Genomic DNA, 23,515 nt, shown 5'->3' with positions numbered 1-23,515 from the left:
GATTTAACTCACAGGAGAATAAGCACCGTTTTTCTTATCAGTTCTTGGTGGGGGACTGAGGACTGCATTCCCTCTCCCTAAAAGGCAAAGATGGCATCTATCTACACAGCTATTAGACCCCCATGTCATGATTAGATTCCAGTCATCACATACATGGGATCAGGAAATCACTACTTGGAATATGGCTAAACCCTTACATGGGAAGCAAAATGTTGGCAAAAAATGAAAGAAAACACCTGCCCAAAACCTGGAGAAACCAATATACATGGGATCAGGAAATTACTAGTCACGCTTGCACTTAGAATATGGCTAAACCCTTACATGGGAAGCAAAATGTTGGCAAAAAATGAGAGAAAACACCTGCCCAAAACCTGGAGAAACCAATTGAAAGACTGAGTTTCAGATGTTTGTCTCTGCTGTAAGCAGTAATAAGGTAATGAGATTGTGGCATGGATGAGGCACTTTGTTTAAAACTGTTTTGAGTCCCTCCTAACAGTGCAGGTAGATGCACATGGAAATATTCCAATATTGGCGATGTGTAGGAGGGTCCTAATGATGAACAATGGTTCTTGAAAAACACTTTGAATGATAAAACAATAGATGGGGAAAGTAAACTTCTAGCAGAGTCTAGGATTGTCTTTTAGATGTTTTTACCAGGTTACCAGAAGAACAAGTTACTTACCTTCGGTAACGCATTATCTGGCAGAGACTCTATCTAGCTGCAGTTTCCTTACCTTTGAATTACCCAGGCGTCAAGCTGGATCCGGAAACTTTTGCTGAGCAATATCCCTTGCGCGTGACATCGGGTGGCTCCATTTGTCTCCGAGTGACATCATCGGTTATGACATCACTGTGCCTTTATAGGCGCCACCCAGGCGTGCAGATGTCAGTACTTTTCGTATTTTCCACGCCAGAAGCGCAGAGCCATGAAGTAACTGACGTAGTCGTGTGCACAAACTAGGGCCCTAAAAGGGGAAAAAACCCTAGTCTTACTACAACAGTCCAGAAAGCGGGGAGGCATGGGTGGGGCTGTTAGGAATCTGCAGCTAGATAGAGTCTCTACCAGATAATGCGTTACGGAAGGTAAGTAACTTGTTTATCTGATAGACTTCTAGCTGCAGATTCCTTACCTTTGAATCAGATACCAGAGCCATACCATCCCGGCGGTAGCTTACGGACTTGTGATCTAGACTGAGAAGTCTTGCAGGACTGAACGGGCAAAGTGCCCGTCCCTGCGCACTCGACCATCAAGGCAATAATGTTTTGCGAACGTGTGCAATGATGCCCACGTTGCTGCCTGACAGATGTGTTGGACTGAGACACCCGAGCCAAGGCGGTTGTCGCAGCCTTTTCCCTGGTGGAGTGGGCCCTTAATCCCTCAGGGGGCTGCTTATTCGTCAAGGTGTAACGCATTTTAATGCAGAGAACGACCCAGCGAGAGATGGTCCTTTTCTGCACTGCCCTTCCCTTCTTCGCTCTGACATATCCCACAAAAAGTTGGTCATCTACCAGGAAGTCTTTTGTGCGGTCAAGGTAGAAAGACAACGCTCTTTTCGGGTCCAGTCGGTGGAGACGCTCCTCTTCCTTGGAGGGATGTGGGGGAGCGAAGAAGGTGGGCAAAGTGATGGACTGACACAGATGGAATGGGGTCACAACGTTTGGCAAAAAAGATGCCATGGGGCAAAGCACCGCCTTGTCCGGAAAGGACATAAGATAAGGAGACGAGCTGGGTAATGTCTGCAATTCACTCACTGTACGGGCCGATGTCATCCCCACCAAGAAGGTTGTTTTGATGGTCAACAGCCGGAAGGGACAATTGGGCAAAGGCTCGAAAGGAGCGCATATCAGGTAAGTGAGGACCAAACTAAGGTCCAATTGTGGCATAACGAAGGGCGTAGGTGGAAATAAATGGCCCAGCCCTTTCAGAAATCTATTTACAATAGGAGATTTAAAGAGAGCAGGGTGGTCTGGCAGCCGCAAAAAAGCAGACAGAGCAGAGAGGTAACCTTTGACAGTACCCAAAGCAAAACCCTGCTGGGCAAGAGTTAGAATGAATAAAAGGACAGTAGAAAGAGAAGCAGAAAGAGGGTCAATGGACCTTTCTGTACAGTATAATACAAATTTCTGCCAACGGCAGGCATATACCATCTTAGTGGAGGGCCGCCTGGCCGCCAGAATAACATTACAGACTTCGGGAGGAAGGTCAAAAGCTATCAACTGTCGCCACTCAATCTCCACGCATGGAGGTGCAGAGTTGACAGGTTTGGATGGAGAACCCTCCCCTGTTGCTGTGACAGAAGATCCTCCCAAAGGGGCAGCCTGATTGGAGGATCGACACTCATGCTCAGAAGCTCTGGATGCCAGACTCTCCTTGCCCAGTCTGGTGTAACAAAAATGACTTGGGCCCAGTCGCTTCTGATCTTCAGAACCCTGGGCAGGAGTGATATGGAGGGAAAGGAGTACAACAGGCCTGAGCTCCACTCTTGACGAATCGCGTCGCAGAGTGATAGCCGCCTTGGAAACTCCGGAGTGCAGTACTGCTGACATTGCGCGTTCTCTTCGGAGGCAAACAAATCTAACCAAGGTTCTCCCCACTGCTGAAAGAGACCATCGGCCACCTCCGACTGGAGACGCCATTCGTGATCCTGAAGGCACTGACGGCTGAGACCGTCCGCCCTGGCGTTCAGAGAACCTGCCAGGTGTTGAACCACCAGGGATATGCCCTGCTGTTCCAGCCATGTCCAGAGATGCAGGGCCTCTCGACAAAGGGTCCATGACCCCACCCCGCCCTGCTTGTTGTAGTGTCACATGGTGGTGGTGTTGTCCGTGAACACCTGCACTAGCTTCACCTTGACAGAGGGAAGAAATGCTTTCAATGCCAACCGAATCGCTCGGAGCTCCAACAAGTTTATGTGGAGTCCCGTCTCCGCCGGAGACCGCCGGAGACCAGTGACCCCTGATCTCCACCTCTCCCATGTGGCCGTCTCATCTCAGAAGTGACGCATCCCTCACGACTGTGAAATCTGGTTGGGGAAGGGAGAGAGGTCTGCCGCTGACCCAATCGCAGTTTGTTAACCACCACTGCAGATACTTCGCAGTTTCTTCCAAGATCAGAACCACATTGGTTAGATTTTCCAGATGCTGTGCCCATTGGAACTTCAAGACCCACTGCAGTGGCCGCATACACCACCTTACCAACAGGACGCAGGAGGTCATGGAACCAACAGCCTCAGAGTCAACCTCACTGAAATCCAGGATAGACGCTGAAATATCAGAATCATAACCTGAATATCCTGGACTCACTGCTCGGGAGGATAAGCCAGACACTGCATTGTTTCCAGAACAGCTCTGATGAAAGGGAACGTCTGAGAAGGAGTCAGGTGTGACTTTGACACATTTATAGAGAACCCTAGCGAATGCAGGAGGTTCGCCATAGTCTAAAGATGGGAGACGACTGCCTGGAGCGAGGACACCTTCACTAGATAGTCATCGAGGTAGGGGAAGACTAACACCCCTAACCTGCGCAGATGAGCTGCAACCACCACCATCACCTTGGTGAACACCCTAGGGGCACTGGTAAGACCGAAGGGGAGCACGGTAAACTGAAAGTGCTCGCTGCCTACCTTGAACCGAAGGTAACGCCTGTGGCCCGGCAGGATGGTAATGTGAAAATAAGCATCCTGCAGGTCCAACGCCACCATCCAGTCTCCTAGGTCTAGGGCAAACAAGACCTGAGCCAAAGTGAGCATTTTGAATTTCTGCTTTTTGAGGAAGAGATTGACGGTCCGAAGATCCAAAATATGCCGAAGCCCCTTGTTCTTCTTCGGAATCAGAAAGTAGTGGGAATAACAGCAATTGCCTACTTCTGAAGCTGGGACCCTTTCTATAGCTCCTTCGGCCAAAAGAGCCATAACTTCTTCTTGCAGCAACTTTAAATGATCCTCCACCAGCCGTTCCTGACTTGGAGGAATAGGAGGAGGAAAAGAAAGGAAATGAACAGAAGAGAATAGCCCTCCTGGGCCATCTGCAAGACCCACTTGTCTGTTCTAGATCTCCAGCGGGGGAGATGATGACGAATTCTTCCACCCACTGGAGTAGTGTGGTCCTGCAGAATCAGCCTAGGAGTGCTTGGTGGATGCGGCTGCTGAGGGCAGTATGGTAGACAACTTCTGGCCTCCATTCTGAGGACGGAATATACCGCGTCCACGTCGACGCGCGGCTTGGGTAGTTTGAGTGGAACGGTGTCTAGGACAGGGCGGACGTGGCTGGAAACCCCTTTCGTTGCCACGAAATGGGCAAAAGGAATACTGGCCACGAGGAGTGGAGGAGAGGCCCAAGGATCTGGCCGTAGCTCGAGAGTCCTTGAATCCGACCAGGGCCGAGTCTACCTTTTCATCAAAACCGCGGGTTCCATTAAAGGGCATGACCATCAAATTGGCTTGGACATCCCCCGAGAAGCCAGTTGTACGAAGCCAGGCGTGGCGTTTCAAGGCCACAGTCGTTGAAATCGACCTGCCCAGCGAATCGGTCGTATCTGATCCACACCGAATGGTGAACTTTGCTGCATCCCTCCCGTCCTTGACAGTTTGGGAGAGCACAGCCCAGGCCTCCTATGGGACTTTTAGCTGCACTTGCACAACCGTCTCCCAAAGAGAGTGGGAGAACCGGCCCAATAAGCACACAGTATTCACCGGCCGCAATGCCATACTGGAGGAAGAAAACTTCTTCTTCCCAAATGAGTCGTGTCTCTTGGATTCCCTATCCGGAGAGGCGGAAGGGAATGCACCTTGGGACGTAGAGGCCTGCACCACCAAACTTTCTGGGGTGAGATGTTGGCTGAGGAACTTTGGTTCGCCCGTAGCTGGGAGCTGGCGGCGTGCAATCATCCTGTTCACAGGAGCCCCTGTGCTAGGTTTGGACCATGTTCCTAGAAGGACGTCCGTAAGTGCCTCATTAAAGAGCAATAGGGGTTCAGAAGTGTAAGCCCCAGGCTGAAGCATTTGGGTCAGGAGATTAGTCCTGACCTGCACTGAGGACAGCTCCAGTCCTAGGACCTCAGCTGCCTTCTTAACCACCATGGCATGGGAAGCCCCCTCCTCCGTAGCCAGTGTAGGCGGAGAGAGCATGCCAGAGTCTGGGAAAGTATCCAGACCAGTGGCTTCCCCAAGTTCCCCATACCAGTCCATTATTTCCTCAGAGACATCCTGGTTCTCAAGAGGGTCTCCAGACTCCTCCCATTCCTCTACTGCACCCAGCACGTCCACAAAGTGCTCTGGCAACAACATAGAACCCCTGGGTTTTGTCGACGTCGGAATCGGCGTTGCTTGACGCCGTTCCAGGTCCGTATCATCGGGGATGATGGGGCTTGCGCCACCGACAGGCGGTCGGATTCAACGTCCGGGAAGGTCCTGTTAGCACGACTGGTGTCGACCCGGATCCAGGATCAGATTCCTGAGGCCCCGCCGGGGCAGAGCAGATGGCGTAGAACCCGATGGGGCCCCATCAGACCCCACGGGGCCCGAGGGCTCACCAACGGGGTCGTTCCGTTCAAATATGCGGTGCATGGCCTCGTAGAACTCTTTAATTTGAGCAGGGTTCGCTCCGCTCCCGGAAAGGGTGGAAGGCGCAAAGTCGACTCAGGCTCCAGCTCCGCAGAACCGTGCCTAGAGTGACGGTGCTCCTTACCTTCCTCAACGACGGACGTCAGTTGAGGTAAAGTCAAAGTCCACTTGGCCTTCTTCTTCTTCTTTTGCCTCTTCCCCGAGTGTCCAGAAGACCTCGAATGGGAGTTAGATGACTTAGGGCTCCGTGAGCGGTCCCGCAACCTCACCTTCCTCGAACGGGACCGCGACCTCCCCGGAGTCCCGCTTGACAGTGTTGACTGCCGGGCTTCAAGCAACTTTTTCGCTCTCTCCCTCAAGGTCTTCGGGCCCCCGCCCAACTGTCTGAACATGACTTTGAATCGTGGTCGCGTTCACGACACCACAGACATACGCGGTGGGGATCGGTGACCGACATCATGCGGGAGCAAGTCCCACATGGTTTGACACCTGTCTTTCTCAAAGACATCCCTCGCACACAAAGTCGAATCCAAAAATATCGACAAAAGTCGTGAAAAAGCCTGCCAAAAAGCGGAAGAGGGGCAGCTCTTCCCGGATCGGCGCCTAACTGGTGCGGCAAGAAAAAAAAAAGTGGCGTCCGCGTGCCTGGGTGTCGCCTATATAGGCACTGCGACGTCATAACCGACACTACCGACGTCAACGATGTCACGCGGAGCAGAATGGAGCCGCCCGACGTCGTGCGCAAGTGTATTCCTCAGCAAAAGTTTACGGATGCAGCCTGGCGCCTGGGAAAATCAAAGGTAAGGAATCTGCAGCTAGAAGGCTCTATCAGATTCTTGCGAGTTGTGGAAATTCTGATCTCTTTTTAGGTCGAGCATTCGAGACCTCTTGTATATACTTTAGTATATATACTTTAATATATACTTTAGTATATACGGATATGTGTATGTACTTTGTGGGCTGTGGAGATCAGCCCTAGGACTTGTCTGCTTCCGCTTAGGGACTGTTCACCTGCCTCTATTTAACTATCTTGATAGAAAATGACCAGCAGAGGTCAGTAAAATACCAGAATTGCTTTCTGCTGAGGGACTTCCTTATTTTTTAATTTTTTGGCCAACTGCCTCTATTTAACTTTCTTGATAGAAAACAACTAGCAGAGGTGAGTAAAATACCAGAAACATTTTAGCTTTCTCTAGATTCCAGTCCATAGAAATTGTCTTCCAATATTTTGTTCAAATCTTGTATTTTCAGTGATATGACCACCGAAGGCCCTGCTTTTATATTAAAAATAGAACTTTGGACTATACCATTTCCCGCTGAAAGGCAATATTTCTCTCCATGTGTTGCCATACCTGGCATGTCACACAGTTTGGTGATTACGTTCCCTCTATGTTAAAGAACAGTAGATGTTTCAGCACCCATGCTAATGTGCTGCATGGCTAAATACATATAATTTCCCAAAGACGAGACCGATTGCATTGCAAATGCTTGTTTAACATTTTTGCCAAGACATTCATAGATTTCAAGTATATCCTTTGAAAATACTGATAGACTTTAACAGCGGGCTAAGCATATGAGATCTGCATTACACTTGCAGAGCACAAATATGAATCTCAACGGGACAAACAAACTTTCATCCTTTTAATTTATGGCACTTACAAACAATGGAATAACTATGCCATTAACACCATACATTTACTGTTGATTAATTAGCATTTGCTTTAACCTATTTATAGTAAAGAAACCATTCATACAGGGTCACAACAGTTATTCTAACAAAGGAAGAGACATTAGAAAAACCATTACTCATTATACCTGAGCAACACTTCTGGGAAGCAATGTTGAGGAGTACTTCTGTCCACTTTGGTGAAGCCATTTTTGATTGGATAGCTTTTGAGGAAACAACTCTCCTTAGAAATACTAAGAAATCACCTAAATGCAATTCTGCAGTATGCTGTTTTCGTAATACAGCTGAAACAAAGCAGACAAAAGTGATAAATGCAAAGAAAATGAAAACCTTAATACATGCATAAGTAGATATGCTGCTTTTCAAACTGCATTGGTTTAAGTAAGCATTGTATATTACATTGTATGCAATTTAAAGTATGTATTATTGCTGTTTAGTGATAAGGGGATTACATGGATCCCCATCACGTCATGCCTCAACAGTTAAGATGCATATTAAGAGGACCTGGGGTATTATAGTATGTAGAAACAGTGGAGAAAGGTCTAGCGATCACAGATATTTTAAATGGTAGGCAATCAATGTTTTCTCAGTTGGCACCATTAACATTACAGTCTGTGAAGAATCAAAATTAGAACAAATCAGAAATGAGCATTGGGGTTTCAAAATGTCCTTCAGTCTAGATGCACAGTACCCTCGATCCTTTAACCATTACTTAGCAGTGCATTCTTCTGCACCCCGAAACACAAGCTACCTGTCTTCTGGCCACAAGAAATGCCACAGCGGTAGGTTACCTGACTACAATTGGGATATCCCTCACATACCCCAGGAGTATTAGCATGGGTGAGGGATGGATTACTTTGTCTATCATGTTGGATATGTTTGTATACACTTCCTACCATTATTTGTGTACTGGTGGGCAAGACCAGACCAAGTGCAGAAAGTGTGCATCTGGACCCAATATCTGCTTCAGCCCAAACCCACTCTACACTGCATTTCATTAAATCTAATGGTGTACAATAGATTTGTGGATCAGCTGAAGTTCGCTGTCCTGCAGGGGGCTCTAGTTTGTGTGTGTAGGAAGGTGGATATCTGACTATGGTTACCCCCAACTTTTTGCCTAGGGTCTAGCTGGTTTTTCGACTTAGTTGGCCTGAAATCCTGCCATTCAGGGTCTCAGGCTGTCTGCTCTCTCTTTAAAATGGACTCCATGTACCCTAGGTACATTCCCAATTGGTAAGGATCACCTTATTGGACCCTGTACAGTGTACCCTAGGTACCCAGGGCATAGGTGTACCCTAGGCCTCCCAGGGGCTGCAGCATGTATTATGCCACCCCTGGTCTGGCCTTCCAATCAGACACAACTGGCTGATCACTCAGCTGGGGCAAGGTCGTGTAATCACCCCTTGCTTAGATATAGTATATCTATATCTACCTTATATATAGACACATGTGTACCTATCAGCCACTCCTATGGCAGGCCTTAACAATCCTGGAGGCAGAGTGCTTGGTAACATGTGAGATGGTGCTCTAGAATGAGCTGAGCCTGTCTGCAGCTTTCGGAACCATGTCCTTATAGCTGTTCTATGATATAGCCTACCATATACTCTTAAAGTGCCTTATAATCTTAAACGGTTATGGTAACTATGGTTTGGCTTTATCAAAACAGGTCGTGTAAGGTGTCTAACACTTTGGAATAATACCCCCATCCCATTTCTGGGGATGAGGATATTATCCCTCCCTTCTAGAGGGAGAAGACATGTTGTAACCTACTTACCCGGTTAAAGTTAACCAGAGCCCCAGCATCACAAAATGGATGCTGCTGCCACCGACACGAGTCTGACCTCCTGCTGCTGGGAGTGATCCCGGCAAGGGAGGCTTGGACAATAGGTTTCCTGCCTTGGGAGGTGCGAGCACCACCCCAGACAGGCCTTAGTGTATTGGGGCAGGGAGGGATGAAAATAATGAGACATGCCTGGGCACACAAGGTGTCCCGTGCATAGTCCAGTTCAAACCGGTGCTGGGACACTCCAGCCTCAGTCCTGGCGCGAAACTGGACAAAGGGAAGGGGGTGTAACCACCCCCCTCCCAGGTCCCACCCATAAGGCGTGACCTAGCAGGTAACCCAGCCCCCCAGATTTGGATAAGAGTGGTAGCTGGGCCCCAGGAGATTAGATTATCCCGAACCTGCAACGTGAACAGAAACTCTGGACCTTCGACATTCGACGAAAGAAGAAGACTGAAGAATCTCCCTTGTGGCCAAGGAGTGGCTACCCTGTGCAAACAGGCACCATCAAGAGACTACCACTTTGCTTTGCTGAAGTTCTACGAGGGACCGACTGCAGAGCCCGACCAGAGCCTTGACTTCCAGACTTCTCCGACCCTGATCCACATCCACAGCCGAGCCGAGCTGAGATCCGTGGAGGCGACGAGAGACGTGGGACTGGCTATCTTCCAGCGCAGCTTCTGAGGCACCCTCGAAGTTGTGCACCGGGGATTGAGAAGCCCCAACCCCAAGCACCATCTGCACCGAAGATCAGCCCCCCACACTCCACGAGTCCTGCGTGGGGCCCTTCTGCATTTTCCTGCTTGCCGCGTCTGTCCGGTTGCTTGCCCGTTGGCTAGTGGCCTCTGTGACGACGCATCCTGACATCTTCACTGCTGGTTTGGCTCCTCCAGACTGGATCCCGCTTCCTTGCAAAGGAGAAGCACCCCAGACCTTCCTGGTCTGCACCAGAAGAAAGTCCTCCGTTCTTCGTGGGTTCCGCTTGCCAAGGCTTGGTGAGTCCTAGTTCGACTTCGACGCCGCCAACAGCAAGAGCCTTCGTGGGACAGCTCGCCTCCTGGTCCTGGTAGTCCTCGACGTCTCCTGGTCCCCGTGGCTGCAGCGACAAGCTTCACCTTCACCTGCAATCTTCACAACATCGCCTGGTTCCTTCCTGGTTCCACGTGGTCACTGGCTAGTGACCTTGACTCTGTCCCTTCTGCTTGCAGGTATCCTCTCTTCTTGATCCCAGCCTTGGGATCCACCGGACACTCTTCACTGACTGCCTGTCAGCAACTTTCCTTCAGGCATCCATAGAAGTCCACGACGAAACCCGACGCAAGTTCACACCTATGCACCCGCAGTCCGTGGGCTAGGTAACTTGGGTACTTCGGTGCTCACAAGGGTAGTGACTATCCTAGGGTCTAGTTTCCGAGTCTCGACTCTCTAGCTGCTTCAGAAGTGTCCTTAAACTGTTAATTTCTAACTGCTAGTAATTCTATTGACTTTTACGCATTACGCGTGAGTGTTTCCACTCTGCATCTGAATCCCGTGGGCCTCCCACTTCCTAACTGTTGCTAGTGTAGTGTAGCCCCAGCGATTCCCTAGGCCTAGGCCTATCCTATTTCCGTGACAGTGGTCCTTATACCACTTCTTTAGTATATGGGTTGCGTGGCCCCTAGGGCCTAACTGTATTACTTACCTGTGTGACTTAATGTATGCTTGAATAAGACTGTGTTGTACTTACCTCGAATCTCATAAAGAGTGCTGAGGGTTTGACTAGAATAAATACACTTTATTTTATATATATATCTGTTGTGGTGTCCTTTCATTTGGTATTCAAGGGATTATATATGGTATCACAGCTGGCTTCACATGCCATTCAGAGTTTAGCCTAAGACTGCTCTTGTCCATGCTACCACTAGGATAGCTGGTCTATAAGGTTGACTTTACAACCAATCACCATAAGGGTTGTTTGGACTGATATAGGGTGTACACTAGAACTAGTGACATCATACATCATGCCAACTTCTCACAGTGTGTAGCAACATTTCCACTCATTATCAGTAACTCGACATAGCAGGTTTGCAATCCATTTGCCTCCTCTTTAATAGCACTGTAGAGTTTTGACACAATGCATTTACTATTGGTGAAAATAACCAGGAGGGTCAGTGTGGAGGTTTTTGAATGAATGAAGAAGATCCCTTCCTACAAGCCATGGTACACGTATGGTACAATGATATATAAATTGGTGTATGAGCGGTTCTGTCACAAACTTGATGTGGGTAAATTGGCCATCTGGAAAGCGACCTCCCCAATCTATTCGGCGTATGTAAATGAGATACAGTCTCCTGTTCTGGAGTTAGTGGAAGGCCGGGCTATAGTGTGAAAACTAGTTCTAGGGAGCAGGTTTTAGTGTGTGTTGCTTTAGCTCAATTCCTGTTCCATTACCATAATGTGCAAAGCTTGGGTCCTTAAAAAGTGGGACAACGCTATACTCTAAAATCCGTTCGCAGAGGGGGAGGTTGTTTGGATCGGTAAGGCATCTGCAGTTAAATAGAGTCTCTACCAGATAAGGCGTTACCGAAGATAAGTAACTTGTACATCTGACAGAGACTTGTAGCAGCAGATTCCTTACTTTAGAATAGATACCTCCCTGGAGGTGGGGGCGGTGATTCAGATTAAACTAAGAAGTCATGTATGACCGAACGGGAATGGTGACTGTCAAACCAGACTTGAGTGTCCAGGCAGCAGTGATTCATAAATGTGCGCAAGGAAGCCCAAGTTGCAGCCCAACAAGATATACAGGACAGGACCTCCGCAAGCCAATAGTCACAACCCTGGCTCTGGTAGAATGAGCTCACAAGCCATCAGGAGTTTGTCTTTCAGCAAATGCGTAGCAGATCTTGATGCAGAGCAGTATCCATCATGAGATGGTCTGTTTCTGCATCACCTTCCCTGTCTTTACTCTGACGTACCCCACAAAGTGTTTTTTTTAAAAAAATACTTACTTATAATTTTTCACCAACAAAAGCGGCAGGACGATACTTGTAGCATTATGTCAATATACAGGAACATGACACGGGTCAATATACAAGAACATGACACGGTCCAATCACATTCAAAATTATATGGTAAAATGTGTATAATAAGACTTGACAACTTAGTGATCACAAAAATGAATAATCATCAGTGAGGAGTAGAACAGGGGTGTGTGGGGGGAGTGGACCCTTGTCAATAGTGTCTTGGCTGATGAAACTAAAGGAGGGAGTGGTGGTGGGGGAATGAAGGGTTGGGTTTTGGGGGTCCGGCTCTAGTGTTAACAAATAAGTATGGAGAGGGTGCCAGATATCGTTGGGTCTAGCTGAAGGAGGCTGTAATGTAGCATAGACTTTGCTTGTTAGATCACAATATGTCTTACTCTGGAACCAGGCCTTAGTAGTGCAGCTTACCGCACTGCCCCAACGAAGAGCAAGCTCTCTCTTAGCTAATAATAAAGCAATAGTGGAGAACCTACAGAGGTTCTCAGGGACGGATAATAAATTACCCAGAAGTGTGAATAATGGGGAAGGTCTAAGAAACAGTGAAGTCATGCAGGAGAGGACATCAAATACAGCCAGCCAGTGTGTGACGATAGCAGGGCGTTCCAGGTCATATGTGAAAAGTCTGCCTCTGGAAATTGACATTTAGGGCAGAGAGAAGATCTGGAAGGGTGGATTTAGGCAAGGTCAGCAGGCGTGGTATAAGTTCTATGTAAAAATGAAAATGGAGCAGTTTATGGTGGTGACTGAGGGATATCAGCTTAATTTGTGAACAGCAGTAAGGCCAGTCTTTGTCAGAAAGGGAATGGCCGAGGTCTTGTTCCCATTGCTGTCAAACCTTGTCATCGTGGTTGCGTTTAAGAGCCACACTGGCATAGTAGAGCCTAGAGACCAAGTGTATCCTACCAAGGTCTGTTATTTGGAGGACAAAGAGATAGAAGTCCTCAGGCGCGACAGTATAAGAGGGGAGAAAGGAGCATAATGTCCTGTGTAATCTACGAAAAATAAACTGATCCATGTATGTGACATCAGTAGTAGTGGTATCTGTGGCGAAGGAAATCACAAGACCACCAGGGGATAAGTCACCAAATGTGTGAAGATCGTGTCTAGTCAGTGTGCGTTGTACAAGCTTTTTAAAACATAAGAGGTAACCAGGGATTTTGGGAGAAGGAGAGTGCAGAGGAGAATAAAAAGTCATAACACAAAATCCTACTGAGCTTCCAAAGGGCCCAGCAGGTGGTGAATAAGGTCTGTATATCCAAGGAATAAAGTTTTAGGCCCTGCGGTAAAAAGGCAGTCAAAGGAGTTGGGTCAGCTAGATCACACTCCGGCTTAGTGCAAGGTAGACGAGCGGCTGGCCAATACCAATGGAATGCAAATTGAGCCTAAGAAACCAGAAAACTAATTTGAAAATGTGGGACACCAAAGCTACCACATTCATACGGAACAGTAAGGATGTCCCAGGCAATCCGAGGTCTACGGCCGGCCCAAACCAGTCTCAATAGAAGACTGCGTAGAGCGGTAGAAAAAGAGTTTGTCAAAGGAATGGATACATTCTAAAAACAGATATAGGAGAAGAGGGAGAACAATCATTTTTATAATACGAATCCGGGCTGCCATGGAGAGAGGAAGCCATATCCAAGGCTCAATCTGGTCAGTTAGTTTGTCGATGGCAGGTCCGTAATTAAGGCAGATAACTTGTTCCTTGCCTCTATGAAGAACCACACCCTAATACCCCACAAGTTGATCGTCCGCCCAGAACTCTTTTGTGCGGCCAAGGTAGTACGACAATGCTATTTTTGGATCCAGCTGAGGGAGTCTCTCCTTTTCTTTAGAGGGTTGAGTTGAAGTGTAAAAGGCAGGTAGAGTTATGGATTGGCCCACATGAGAGGGAGTTACCACCTTCGGTAAAAAGGATGCTCTAGTCCAAAGGGCCAACTTGTCTTTCTAGATGTTAAGGTAAGGAGGATGTGCAGACAGTGCCTGTAACTCACTGAACCTTCTGGCAGATGTTATCACCACTAGGAAGAACGTTTTGAGAATCCTGAGTGGACAGTGCAGTGGCTCAAAGTGGCCACACCTCAGAAATGTGAGAACTAGGTTAAGGTCCTGCTGTGACATATTGAAAGGAGGGTGTGGGAACATGTGCTGGAGAACTTCCAGAAACTTATGTACAATAAGGGATTTGAAAAGAGAAGGTTAATCTGGAAACCACAGAAAACCTGAGCTGGCAAAAAGAAACAGGTTACATAACTTCCGTAACACCTTTTCTGGTAGAGACTCTATCTAGCCAAAGATTCCTTACCATAAACTTATCCCCAGGTGTCGGACTGAATCTGGAAAATTGTTTGTGAGCAGTACTCCAGCGCACCAGTAGGTGGCTTGACTCGGCTCTGTGCGGGCACAGTCCAGGCCGTAAGTGACATGTGCTGTGCCTATATAGGCACCACCAAAGCAAGCTGACATCAGTTTATTTTCGTGACTTTCCATGCCAGGAGCGTGGAGCCATGAAGAACACTGATCATTGGTGTGTGTGAAACTAGGGCCATGAAAAAGGAACAGCCCTGTACTTAAAAATCTGTTTGCACAGCGGGGAAAATGGGTTGGGTCGGTACAAATCTGCGGCTAGATAGTTTCTCCACTGGATAAGGTGTTACAGAAGGTAAGCAGCTTATTCATCTGATAGAGACTTCTAGCCACAGATTCATTACCTTAGAATGGATACCCAAGCAATGCCTCCTCGGTGGTGGGTACGACAAAGCCAATTTAAATCAGAAAGTCCTGAACCGGTGAAGTGTCTGGTAAACATATGCAAAGATGCCCACGCTACTGCCTGAGAGATGTCCAGGACAGAGTTTCCATGGGCTAACGCAGTGGTCACAGCCTTAGCTATGGTGGAATGAGTATGCAAACTCTCAGGGGGTTGCTTCTTGGCTAATGCACATCAGATTTTGATGCAGAGCACTATCCATCTTGAGACGGTCAATTTCGGCACATTCTTCCCTTTTTGAGCTCCTATGTACCCCACTAAGAGTTTATTGTCCACCCGGGACGGTTTTGTACGATCAAGGTAGAACGACAACACTCTTTTTGGATCCAGATGATGGAGTCTCTTATCCTCTTTGGAGGGGAGCAAAGAAGGTAAGCAGGGTGATGTTCTAGTCATGGTAGGGAGTCACAAACTTCGGAAGGATTAGCTTGTCCGGGTAGAAGAAGCTTTAGGAAAGATTTGCTGAGAGTGCCTGCAATTTACTGATCTTCCTAGCCTGTGTTATGGCCACTAGAAAGACAATTTTGTTGGTCAAAAGCCTAGGGCAATTATGCAGAGGCACAAAGGGTGCACACATCAAGAAGGTGAGAACAAGATTTCTATCCCATTGGGTTCTAATGAATGGCCTGGTGGGAAATGTGCTGTAAGCCTTTAGGAAACCAAGCCACAACAGGTAACTTAAATAAAGAAGGTTGGTCCAGCAACAGCAAAAATGATGAAATCACTGATAATTAAACCTTTAACTCTGTCCACAGCAGGGTTCTTCTGGACCAACGATAGAGCAAATGGAAGAAGCTTACCTTAGAGAGAGGTGAAGGAAGAGGATGAATGTTGTGAGAATCACACCATATCACAAACCTATCCCTATGGCAGGCATATACTGACTTGGTGGAGTGACGCCTAGCTGCCAGAATAACATCAGAGACTTTGGGAGGAAGGTTGAAAGCGGTTACCTGTCACCGCTCAATCTCCATGCATGAAGAATGAAGGGTGCCAGCTTTGGTGCAGAACCCTCCCCTGTTGCTGCAACAGAAGATCCTCTCAAAGACGCAGCCAGATCTGAGGACCAATGGTCATGCTCAACTGCTCACGATATTAGACTCTCCGTGCACAACCCGGAGCCACAAGAATAACTTGATCTTCTTTAGAAATCTTGGCAGGAGTGGTATAGGTGGGAAGGGGTAGAGGAGGTGGAGGAGGCCAGAGCACCACTTGAGACAAAGAGAGTCTATAAGCCAGAGGCGCCTTTGGGAACTCCAGCATGCAAAACTGCTGACATTGCATGTTCTCGGCAGTGGCGAACAGATCTAACCAAGGATCTCCCCACTTTTGGAAGAGGCCTTGCACAACCTCTGGATGGAGACACCATTTGTGACTCACTAGGCATCTTCGGCTGAGTTTGTCCGCCTTGGAATTCAGATAATTCCTCTAGGTGTTGAACCAACCAAAGGAAAGCCCTGGCATTACAGCCATGTCCAGAGAAACATAGCCCCTTGAAAAAGAGACCCCAACTACACCACGCCTTTTTTCATGCAGTACCACATGGCGGGGGTGTGGTCCATGAACACCTGTATCAGCCTTCCTCTGATCAAACGGGCCATTATGAAATAATGGGGTAACCCAATTAAAGTCTTGGACCTGGGTGGTAATTCGATATAGAAAAACATTGGTCCTAGACGAAGAATCAAGAGAGCGTCAATCTAATTTCCATTAGACTTTAAACAAATCTGAGCATGTAAACTTATAAGCTCTGGGTAATAAAGACCAAACACAAAATATAGTAGCGTGCAACAACCGAAGACATTTTCAAAAACAATACATTTTATTTTTCATAGTTAGAACAACAATAAATGTCTAACTGTATTCAAAAGATGAATTAAAGGAGAGAGGTTGCTCCAAGGGAACGTGCAAAAGGTGTGCTCAGGTGAAGGTGCTCAGGGAAAAAGGGTTCAAGACAGTTCAACAGTTGGACTGATAACAAAATGTCAGTCTTAGTCAGCCTGGCCACAATTAGGTCAAAATATATACAATTCCTATTTACAAATCTTTGATCATTAGCGATATATCGTTATTTGGCACGGTAGAGTAGGGGCTAGTAGTCCAGGCTCATAATGAGTGGGCGTCGACGTTTCGACCCGACTAAGGGCATGGAGGGCTGTTTGCGACCTCGGCCTGCGGGTCTTCTTCAGGACGGGGTGGGCAACCAAGGGTGGTGTCCGTGTTTAACCCGCAAATAGTTGCGAGCTGGGGGTAGTATTATCCTCCTAATCGAGGTTCTGGTCCTCATCCATGGATCAAGTAAAGGATCATAATTCAAGGGGCATTCAATGCGAAGTTCAAGGCGGTATACTTCCGTACGATTCCTCTAGCATATGGAGGAATCATACGGAAGTAAACCGTCTTGAACTTCGCATTGAATGCCCCTTGATTTTTTTTTAGATCTATCTGCCGCATTTGATACGGTCCACTATTCACTCCCCATAAATCGACTCCAATGGCTGGGTTTTAGAAACTCTACTTTGGCCCTGCTGAACTTGTTCCTATGCGATAGGCAACAGTTTGTGGAGATGGGAGATTCCAGTTCCGTTCCTTTCTCCCTCTCTTGTGGGGTGCCTCAGGGGTCCTTACTTATCTCCACGCTTCTTAATATCTATGTTCCCCCTCGCTTTATCCGATTTAATTTTATGTCCTCGCAGTCTTTCTGGAGCGACTCGCAGTCTTTTCCTTCAGGGATAACACACAAACTGTAGTGTCTAGATCATCTGACGTTAAAGAGGAGGCAAAAAAATACTGTAGCCGCATGTCTCACATTGCAAACTGGATTAAGGAAACAGCTTGAAGCTAAACTCAGAAAAAAGTGAGATCTTGCTTTTGGGAATTAGAACACCTTCTGGAACTCATCATGTTGGCCCTCTGATCTAGATTCTCTCCCCTTGCCGGCTCAAAAAGACGGGAAATCTGTATGTCATCTTTGATACCAAATTATCCTTCTCAGAGCAAATAAACCAGACCATCTCCTCTGGCTTTTTTCTGCTCAGGGTCCCCAAGAAGATCATTCCCCAGGACTTACAAAAGACAGTGATATATCAAAGATTGACTACTGTAATGCCCTGTACTTGGGCACTCATAAGTTCCTGGTGAAAAAACTTCAATCTCTACAGAATGCAGCCACTAGAATGCTTCTAAAAATTCTTAATTTTGTGTCCATCTCTCAATCATTGCACTGGCTCGCTGTCAGGAAGAGGATCATTTTCAAGGCATTGTGCCTAGTCGAGAAAGCCCCACATCGGACTGGTTCAGCATAGAATGGTAACTATCCCCAGAATAAATAAAGCAAGACAGGGTTGAAGGATGTTTTCCTTCTGTGCAGGGAAACTCTGGAATTCATTGCCACTAACTCCTATCCTGCTGCAGTTTAGGAAGCAGTTGTAGACCTGGCCCTTTGCTGAATCATCTAGATAAGTTTAGTGCCCTGCTCCTGTTTTACTGTTTTTTTTCTGATGTAAAACCTTAAACTGATATCCTTCCAGATATAGTAGTATTCCTTAAAGGAAAAGAATGACTTTTCTTAAAATAACCCTCACCCACCAAAAGGTCCCTTGGTGGCATGCTTCATCATCGGGTCCTTCCCGCCCCGCTGCAGGACGGGGCGTGCTGAAACCGACGGAGACGTGGGAGCACTTTCTGGAAGGTGTGGGCTATATTACTAAAAGATGGGAGAGGAAGGGTCAGTGAGTAAATCTTTTCCCTTAAGAAATACTACTATATCTGGAAGGATATCAGTTTAAGCTTTCTAGTGGATCTTTTTCGATTATCAATTAGATACAGGAGTTAAGGTACACTACGTACCTCTCTCTCCCTCTTCTTGATTAATGTGGGAGAGATAGACACACCACTTGTGGGCATCAGAGGAAGCTTTCTTTCTGCCACAGGAAGGACATTTTGTGAAGAGAGCAGGCAATTTTTTAACAGGAAAAACTTGATGTACTTCATGGAGGAGATGACAAAATGCATCAGAAAAAAAGCTTTGGAAAGCAATAAAAATGTTTTTGAAAGATTAATAAAGGTGAAAAGATAACCAAAGGTGTTCTGAGATCCTCTTAGAAGAAGCCAGAAAAAGGAACGGACTCTCATAGGCAAACTGCCATTGCATTGTGGGATGGGGTCCCCCTGAGAGAGTCTTACAGGTGCAGGGCACAGGGTATGTGTTTTCTCGTGCTAGCCTACCAGGCTGTTTTTTCCTTTGCATTCTATGCTTTCAGACAGTTCTTTTCCTATGAAAAGTGTTGTAAGCTTTGCAGTTCATACCTCCTGCAGTCTTTATCAGTATGCCCCAGGAAAAATACAACTCTGACAGCCTACACTATAAAAAAAAAATGGAAAATGATTTTCAGTGATGGACACTATACATATCTTTTTCCTGGATATTCTACATTTATTGAAGAAGGTGTTCCGGGGTCTGTGCAGGCAGCACAGAATCATTCAAAGTGTATGACTATCAATAAAGATTCTACGATGCAGAAACCTTCTTACCAAACGTGTCCAGCATCTTGGATTCCCAAGCTGGTAGAGTGGAAGGGAACGCACCAGGATTAACTCTGGATGTGCAGGCCTGAACTACCAGCCTTTCCGAGGTGGGGAGCTGGATGAGTAAATTGGGATCCCTTGGAGCAGGGCAATGGCGATGGGCAATTTTCCTATTCACATTAACCACTATGGAAGGGCTTGGACAAGGCCCCAAGAAAGGCACCGCAAGTGCATCATTAAAAGGGAGTAAGGGTTCGGATGGGGTCACTCCTGGCTGAAGAACTTCTGTCAAGATGTTTGTCTCGACTGCCACCAAGGGTAGGTTAAGGTTCAAGACCTCAGCCGCCCTCCTCACCAACATAGCAAAATGAGGCACCCTCCTCCATAGCCACGGTAGGCGCTGGAGTTGGCATCAGATGACACCCGTCCTCTCCATGTCGGAGTCGAGGATGATGGGGCGCCGCCGCCGTGGGGTGTCAGTGGTGTCGGCATTGGAGCAAGCACCGGGGAAGGTTGCGGTAACTTAACCGGCGCCGCTCAAGAAACAATACCAGATCCAAGGGGCCCGACTGGCGCCAGGGACGAACCAGTCAACAGAAGACCAGTAGGGCCCCTCCTGAGCCAGGAAGTCATGCAGGCACTCAAGCAGGGAAGGGCTGTCCAAATAGGAGGTTCGTGGCCTCCTAGAATTCTTGTAACTGAGCAGGGGTCGCTCTGGTTCCCGGAAACACTGGCAAGTGCAGAGAAGACTCAGACGCAGGCTCCACCACAGAGCTTGGCCTTTAATGCCGACAATCCCTCGTCTCGTCAGATGACTTCGACGGTTGTGGTGAAGTGGAAAATCTTTTTGACTCCTTGCTCTTCTTGTGTCTGTGGGACTTACTTGATTTCCCGACGACTTTGATGATGAGTGCCTGGAGTGGCTTCGCAAATGATCTTGGGACCTTATTCTAAACCGAAATATTGAGCGTTGCTTGTCGAGCAACATGGAGCTCAAGGTACCGCTCCTTCAAGGTCTTGCCGCGCACAGTGCGGCAGTCGATGCAGGTCTTGGCGTCGTGGTCGCACTCCAAGCACCAGAGGCACACCAAATGCGGGTCTGTCACTGACATCGATAGATGACAGGTGCCACACAATTTGAAACCAGCTTTTCTAGTGGAAATCCTGATGCCCCAAGAGACACGATTTTGAAAAAAATCCTGAGAAAAGTTGAAAAAGGGCAGTCAAAAAAGACTGGGATTGCTCTTCCTGGATCTGCGCTGACTGATGCGGAAAGAAAAGAACTACTGTTAGTGCACTGGAAGGGCGCATGTAAAGGCAACTTGCATGTCACGTCTGGCGCAGACGATGCCACAGTGCCGAACGACACCACCTACCAGCCTGCAGTAGTGCTCATGAAAAATTTCCAGATACGGTTTGACGTCTGGGGATTATTCTAAGGTAAAGAATCTGCAGCTGGAAGTCTCTATCATACACTATGTGTAAAAATGGCCATTTGTGATCCACTAGGCAACCACAACTCCACCATATTGTTGTGGCGCCGGCTCTCCGGCAGAGACCATAGTACTCTGATCTCCACCTCTCCCAAATGACTCCAAACCCCCACCCCACCTTTCCCAGCATAAACAAAGTCAACTCTGGGTGGATTAGAGAGAGGGGTCTGTCACCAATCCAATTGCAGTGTAACATCCACCACTGTAAATCTTTTGTGGTCTGCTCGGACACCTGGATGGGATCCGTGAGGTTCCCTTGGTGCTGAGCCCACTGAGACTTCAAATGCTACTAAGGTCCCACATATGCCACCTGGCGTAGTCCACTAACAGGATGCAGGATACCAAATGTCTCTGGGACACTCTCACTGATACCTAGGACCAGGGCTGAAACATCAGAATCATAACTTGAATTTACTCATTGAGAATAAGGAAAGACTCGAAACTGCACCGTATCCAGAATTACTTTGGTAAACGGGAGCCTCTGCTAAGGAGTCAGGTATAAATTCAGCACATTGATCAGACATCCAAAGATGTGAGGAGTTTCTCCTTTATCTGAAGGTGGTCCACAAATGACTGAAGCGAAGACGCCTTCACCAACAAGTCTTCGAGGTATGGGAAGACTGGTATGCACAACCTTCTAAGATATACAGTGATCAACAGCATTACTGTCTTCTACACTCAAGAGGTACCGGTGAGGCCTAAGGAAAGCACTGAAAACTGGAAATGCGTGTGGCCCACCTGGAACCATAGTTAACACCTGTGGGACTGGAGGATAGGTATGTGGAAATAGGAGTCCTGCAAATTGAGCACCACCATCCAGTCACCTGGATCCAGGACAGATAGGACTTGAGCCACGGTGAGCATCTTGAACTTGTCCTTTGCACTGATGTCAGTTCCGATCTATTTTCAATGCACTTGGAGATAGAGGTGAAAATGAACATGATAAAATTAAGAATGATGATAGTGTAGACAATACCAAAACTAAATTAGCACCTTATTATAAAAATCCATGAGACAGTTCCTCAGAACGGGTAGGTAGGCGGGAATCAATTAATCAATAAACACCACCGCTGCTACAAAATTAAATAGGACAGCAGGAGCACTTCACAGGTGGCTACAAACATATCTTTATGAGTACATTCCAGTAGCTTTGGTATAAATTACATCAAATCTAATCAGTAATTCTCAGCAGGTTACACAAAGACAAAGAATGGCAAATTGGCACTAGTCAGCACCACTGCTATGTTTTTGTATGACAATATTACTACTTCTCATGATTTATGCTCTGGTACTGGGATGGGTAATACCATGTAATAGTGCCAAAACCCATCAGATATAAAGAAATACTTTTAAAGAGCCAAAAACAGCATTTCACAAGTCTCCACTTCGAGAATGCACCAGGGCTTCTTAGGAAGAAGCTTTAGATTTAAAGTGACAACAGTGACCCTGGTCAGCAAGGCTAACAAACTTTAAATGGTATGGCATAAGCAATTCTTACTGTATCAAGCAACCCGCCAAACATACATACAACTATTCATACAACTAAACATAAACAGATAATATCCAAAACCAGACATAAAACACATCTCAAACCACAAAATAATCCAGTATCGACCAATTTAATACTTAATCTCTGTGCCGTAACATCTACTCAGGGGTCCGTAACAGTCAATGAAGTTAAATAATATCAGTACTTAATAATATATTTATACACATAAAAAATAAAAACTCTAAATTGGAAAACACTGTAAATCTGAAGAAAGTTAAATCTGAATATAGGGTATGGAATCCTAGGCATGATTTGTAGGTGCATTGTTGTTATAGCAATTGAAGCACTGATAAGTGCAGAAACAATAGATTAATTAGGAGAAAAAAAGAGACAAAGTTATACGCCAGAGTCTTGCATACTGCTTTATCATTTAGAAAGACTACATTTTGAAACTAGAGTCTTCCAATTCAAAATAAATAAGGATCTTTGTTTATTTTAATAGTGCAAATCAACTATATTATTTCAAAAAGTCTTCATCTGCTTCATAGATATTTGTTTCAGTATTTCTGTGTCTTGTTTTGACGTTCTGAGAAATTGTTTATGCTGGGATCCCCTGTTTTTAGTAGTGTTTCAATGGGGTCAACATAAGCCAGAAGATTAAGCACTGCTGCATTACACAATATCTTGTTGTATTGTTGCCGCGCGGACCTCGGCTGACAGCGCTTTTTTAACTTCCCTACCTTCATTTTCTTTTAAACACTGCTAAGAATTGTACTGTATTGCATTTATTGTCTGTTAAAACGGAAAAACGCATCTTTTAACCGATCGCTGCTCAATCTCCCCTGCATCTCTCGACCCCGCAGCATCAGCCTATCGGCCGGCAGGAGGAGGAGTGGAGGCGGGGCTTAGGTTTCAAAGCTGACCTCAGCGCGGGAGCGGGCACTCTTGTTGTATTGTTGCCGCGCGGACCTCGGCTGACAGCGCTTTTTTAACTTCCCTACCTTCATTTTCTTTTAAACACTGCTAAGAATTATACTGTATTGCATTTATTGTCTGTTAAAACGGAAAAACGCATCTTTTAACCGATCGCTGCTCAATCTCCCCTGCACCTCTCTACCCCGCGGCATCAGCCTATCGGCCGGCAGGAGGAGGAGTGGAGGCGAGGCTTAGGTTTCAAAGCTGACC

At 46.8% G+C, this 23,515-nt stretch overlaps 1 protein-coding gene across 8 annotated transcripts in view; it reads right to left on the bottom strand.

The window, feature by feature from the left end:
* HERC1 (HECT and RLD domain containing E3 ubiquitin protein ligase family member 1) overlaps nucleotides 1–23,515 on the bottom strand; it is a 1,817,725-nt gene that overhangs the window by 1,181,393 nt on the left and 612,817 nt on the right. For all 8 annotated transcript variants that reach the window (XM_085643727.1, XM_085643730.1, XM_085643731.1 and 5 more), the window contains one exon: nucleotides 7,377–7,532. In XM_085643727.1, the coding sequence (XP_085499853.1) occupies nucleotides 7,377–7,532 (156 nt within the window). The remainder of the gene's footprint in view (nucleotides 1–7,376; nucleotides 7,533–23,515) is intronic.

The sequence above is a fragment of the Triturus cristatus genome, chromosome 3_1 (assembly GCF_964204655.1).
Source record: "Triturus cristatus chromosome 3_1, aTriCri1.1, whole genome shotgun sequence".
Lineage (NCBI taxonomy): Eukaryota > Metazoa > Chordata > Amphibia > Caudata > Salamandridae > Triturus > Triturus cristatus.
The sequence above is the reverse complement of the archived record's forward strand: the minus strand, read 5'-3'. Positions and strand labels throughout refer to the sequence as shown.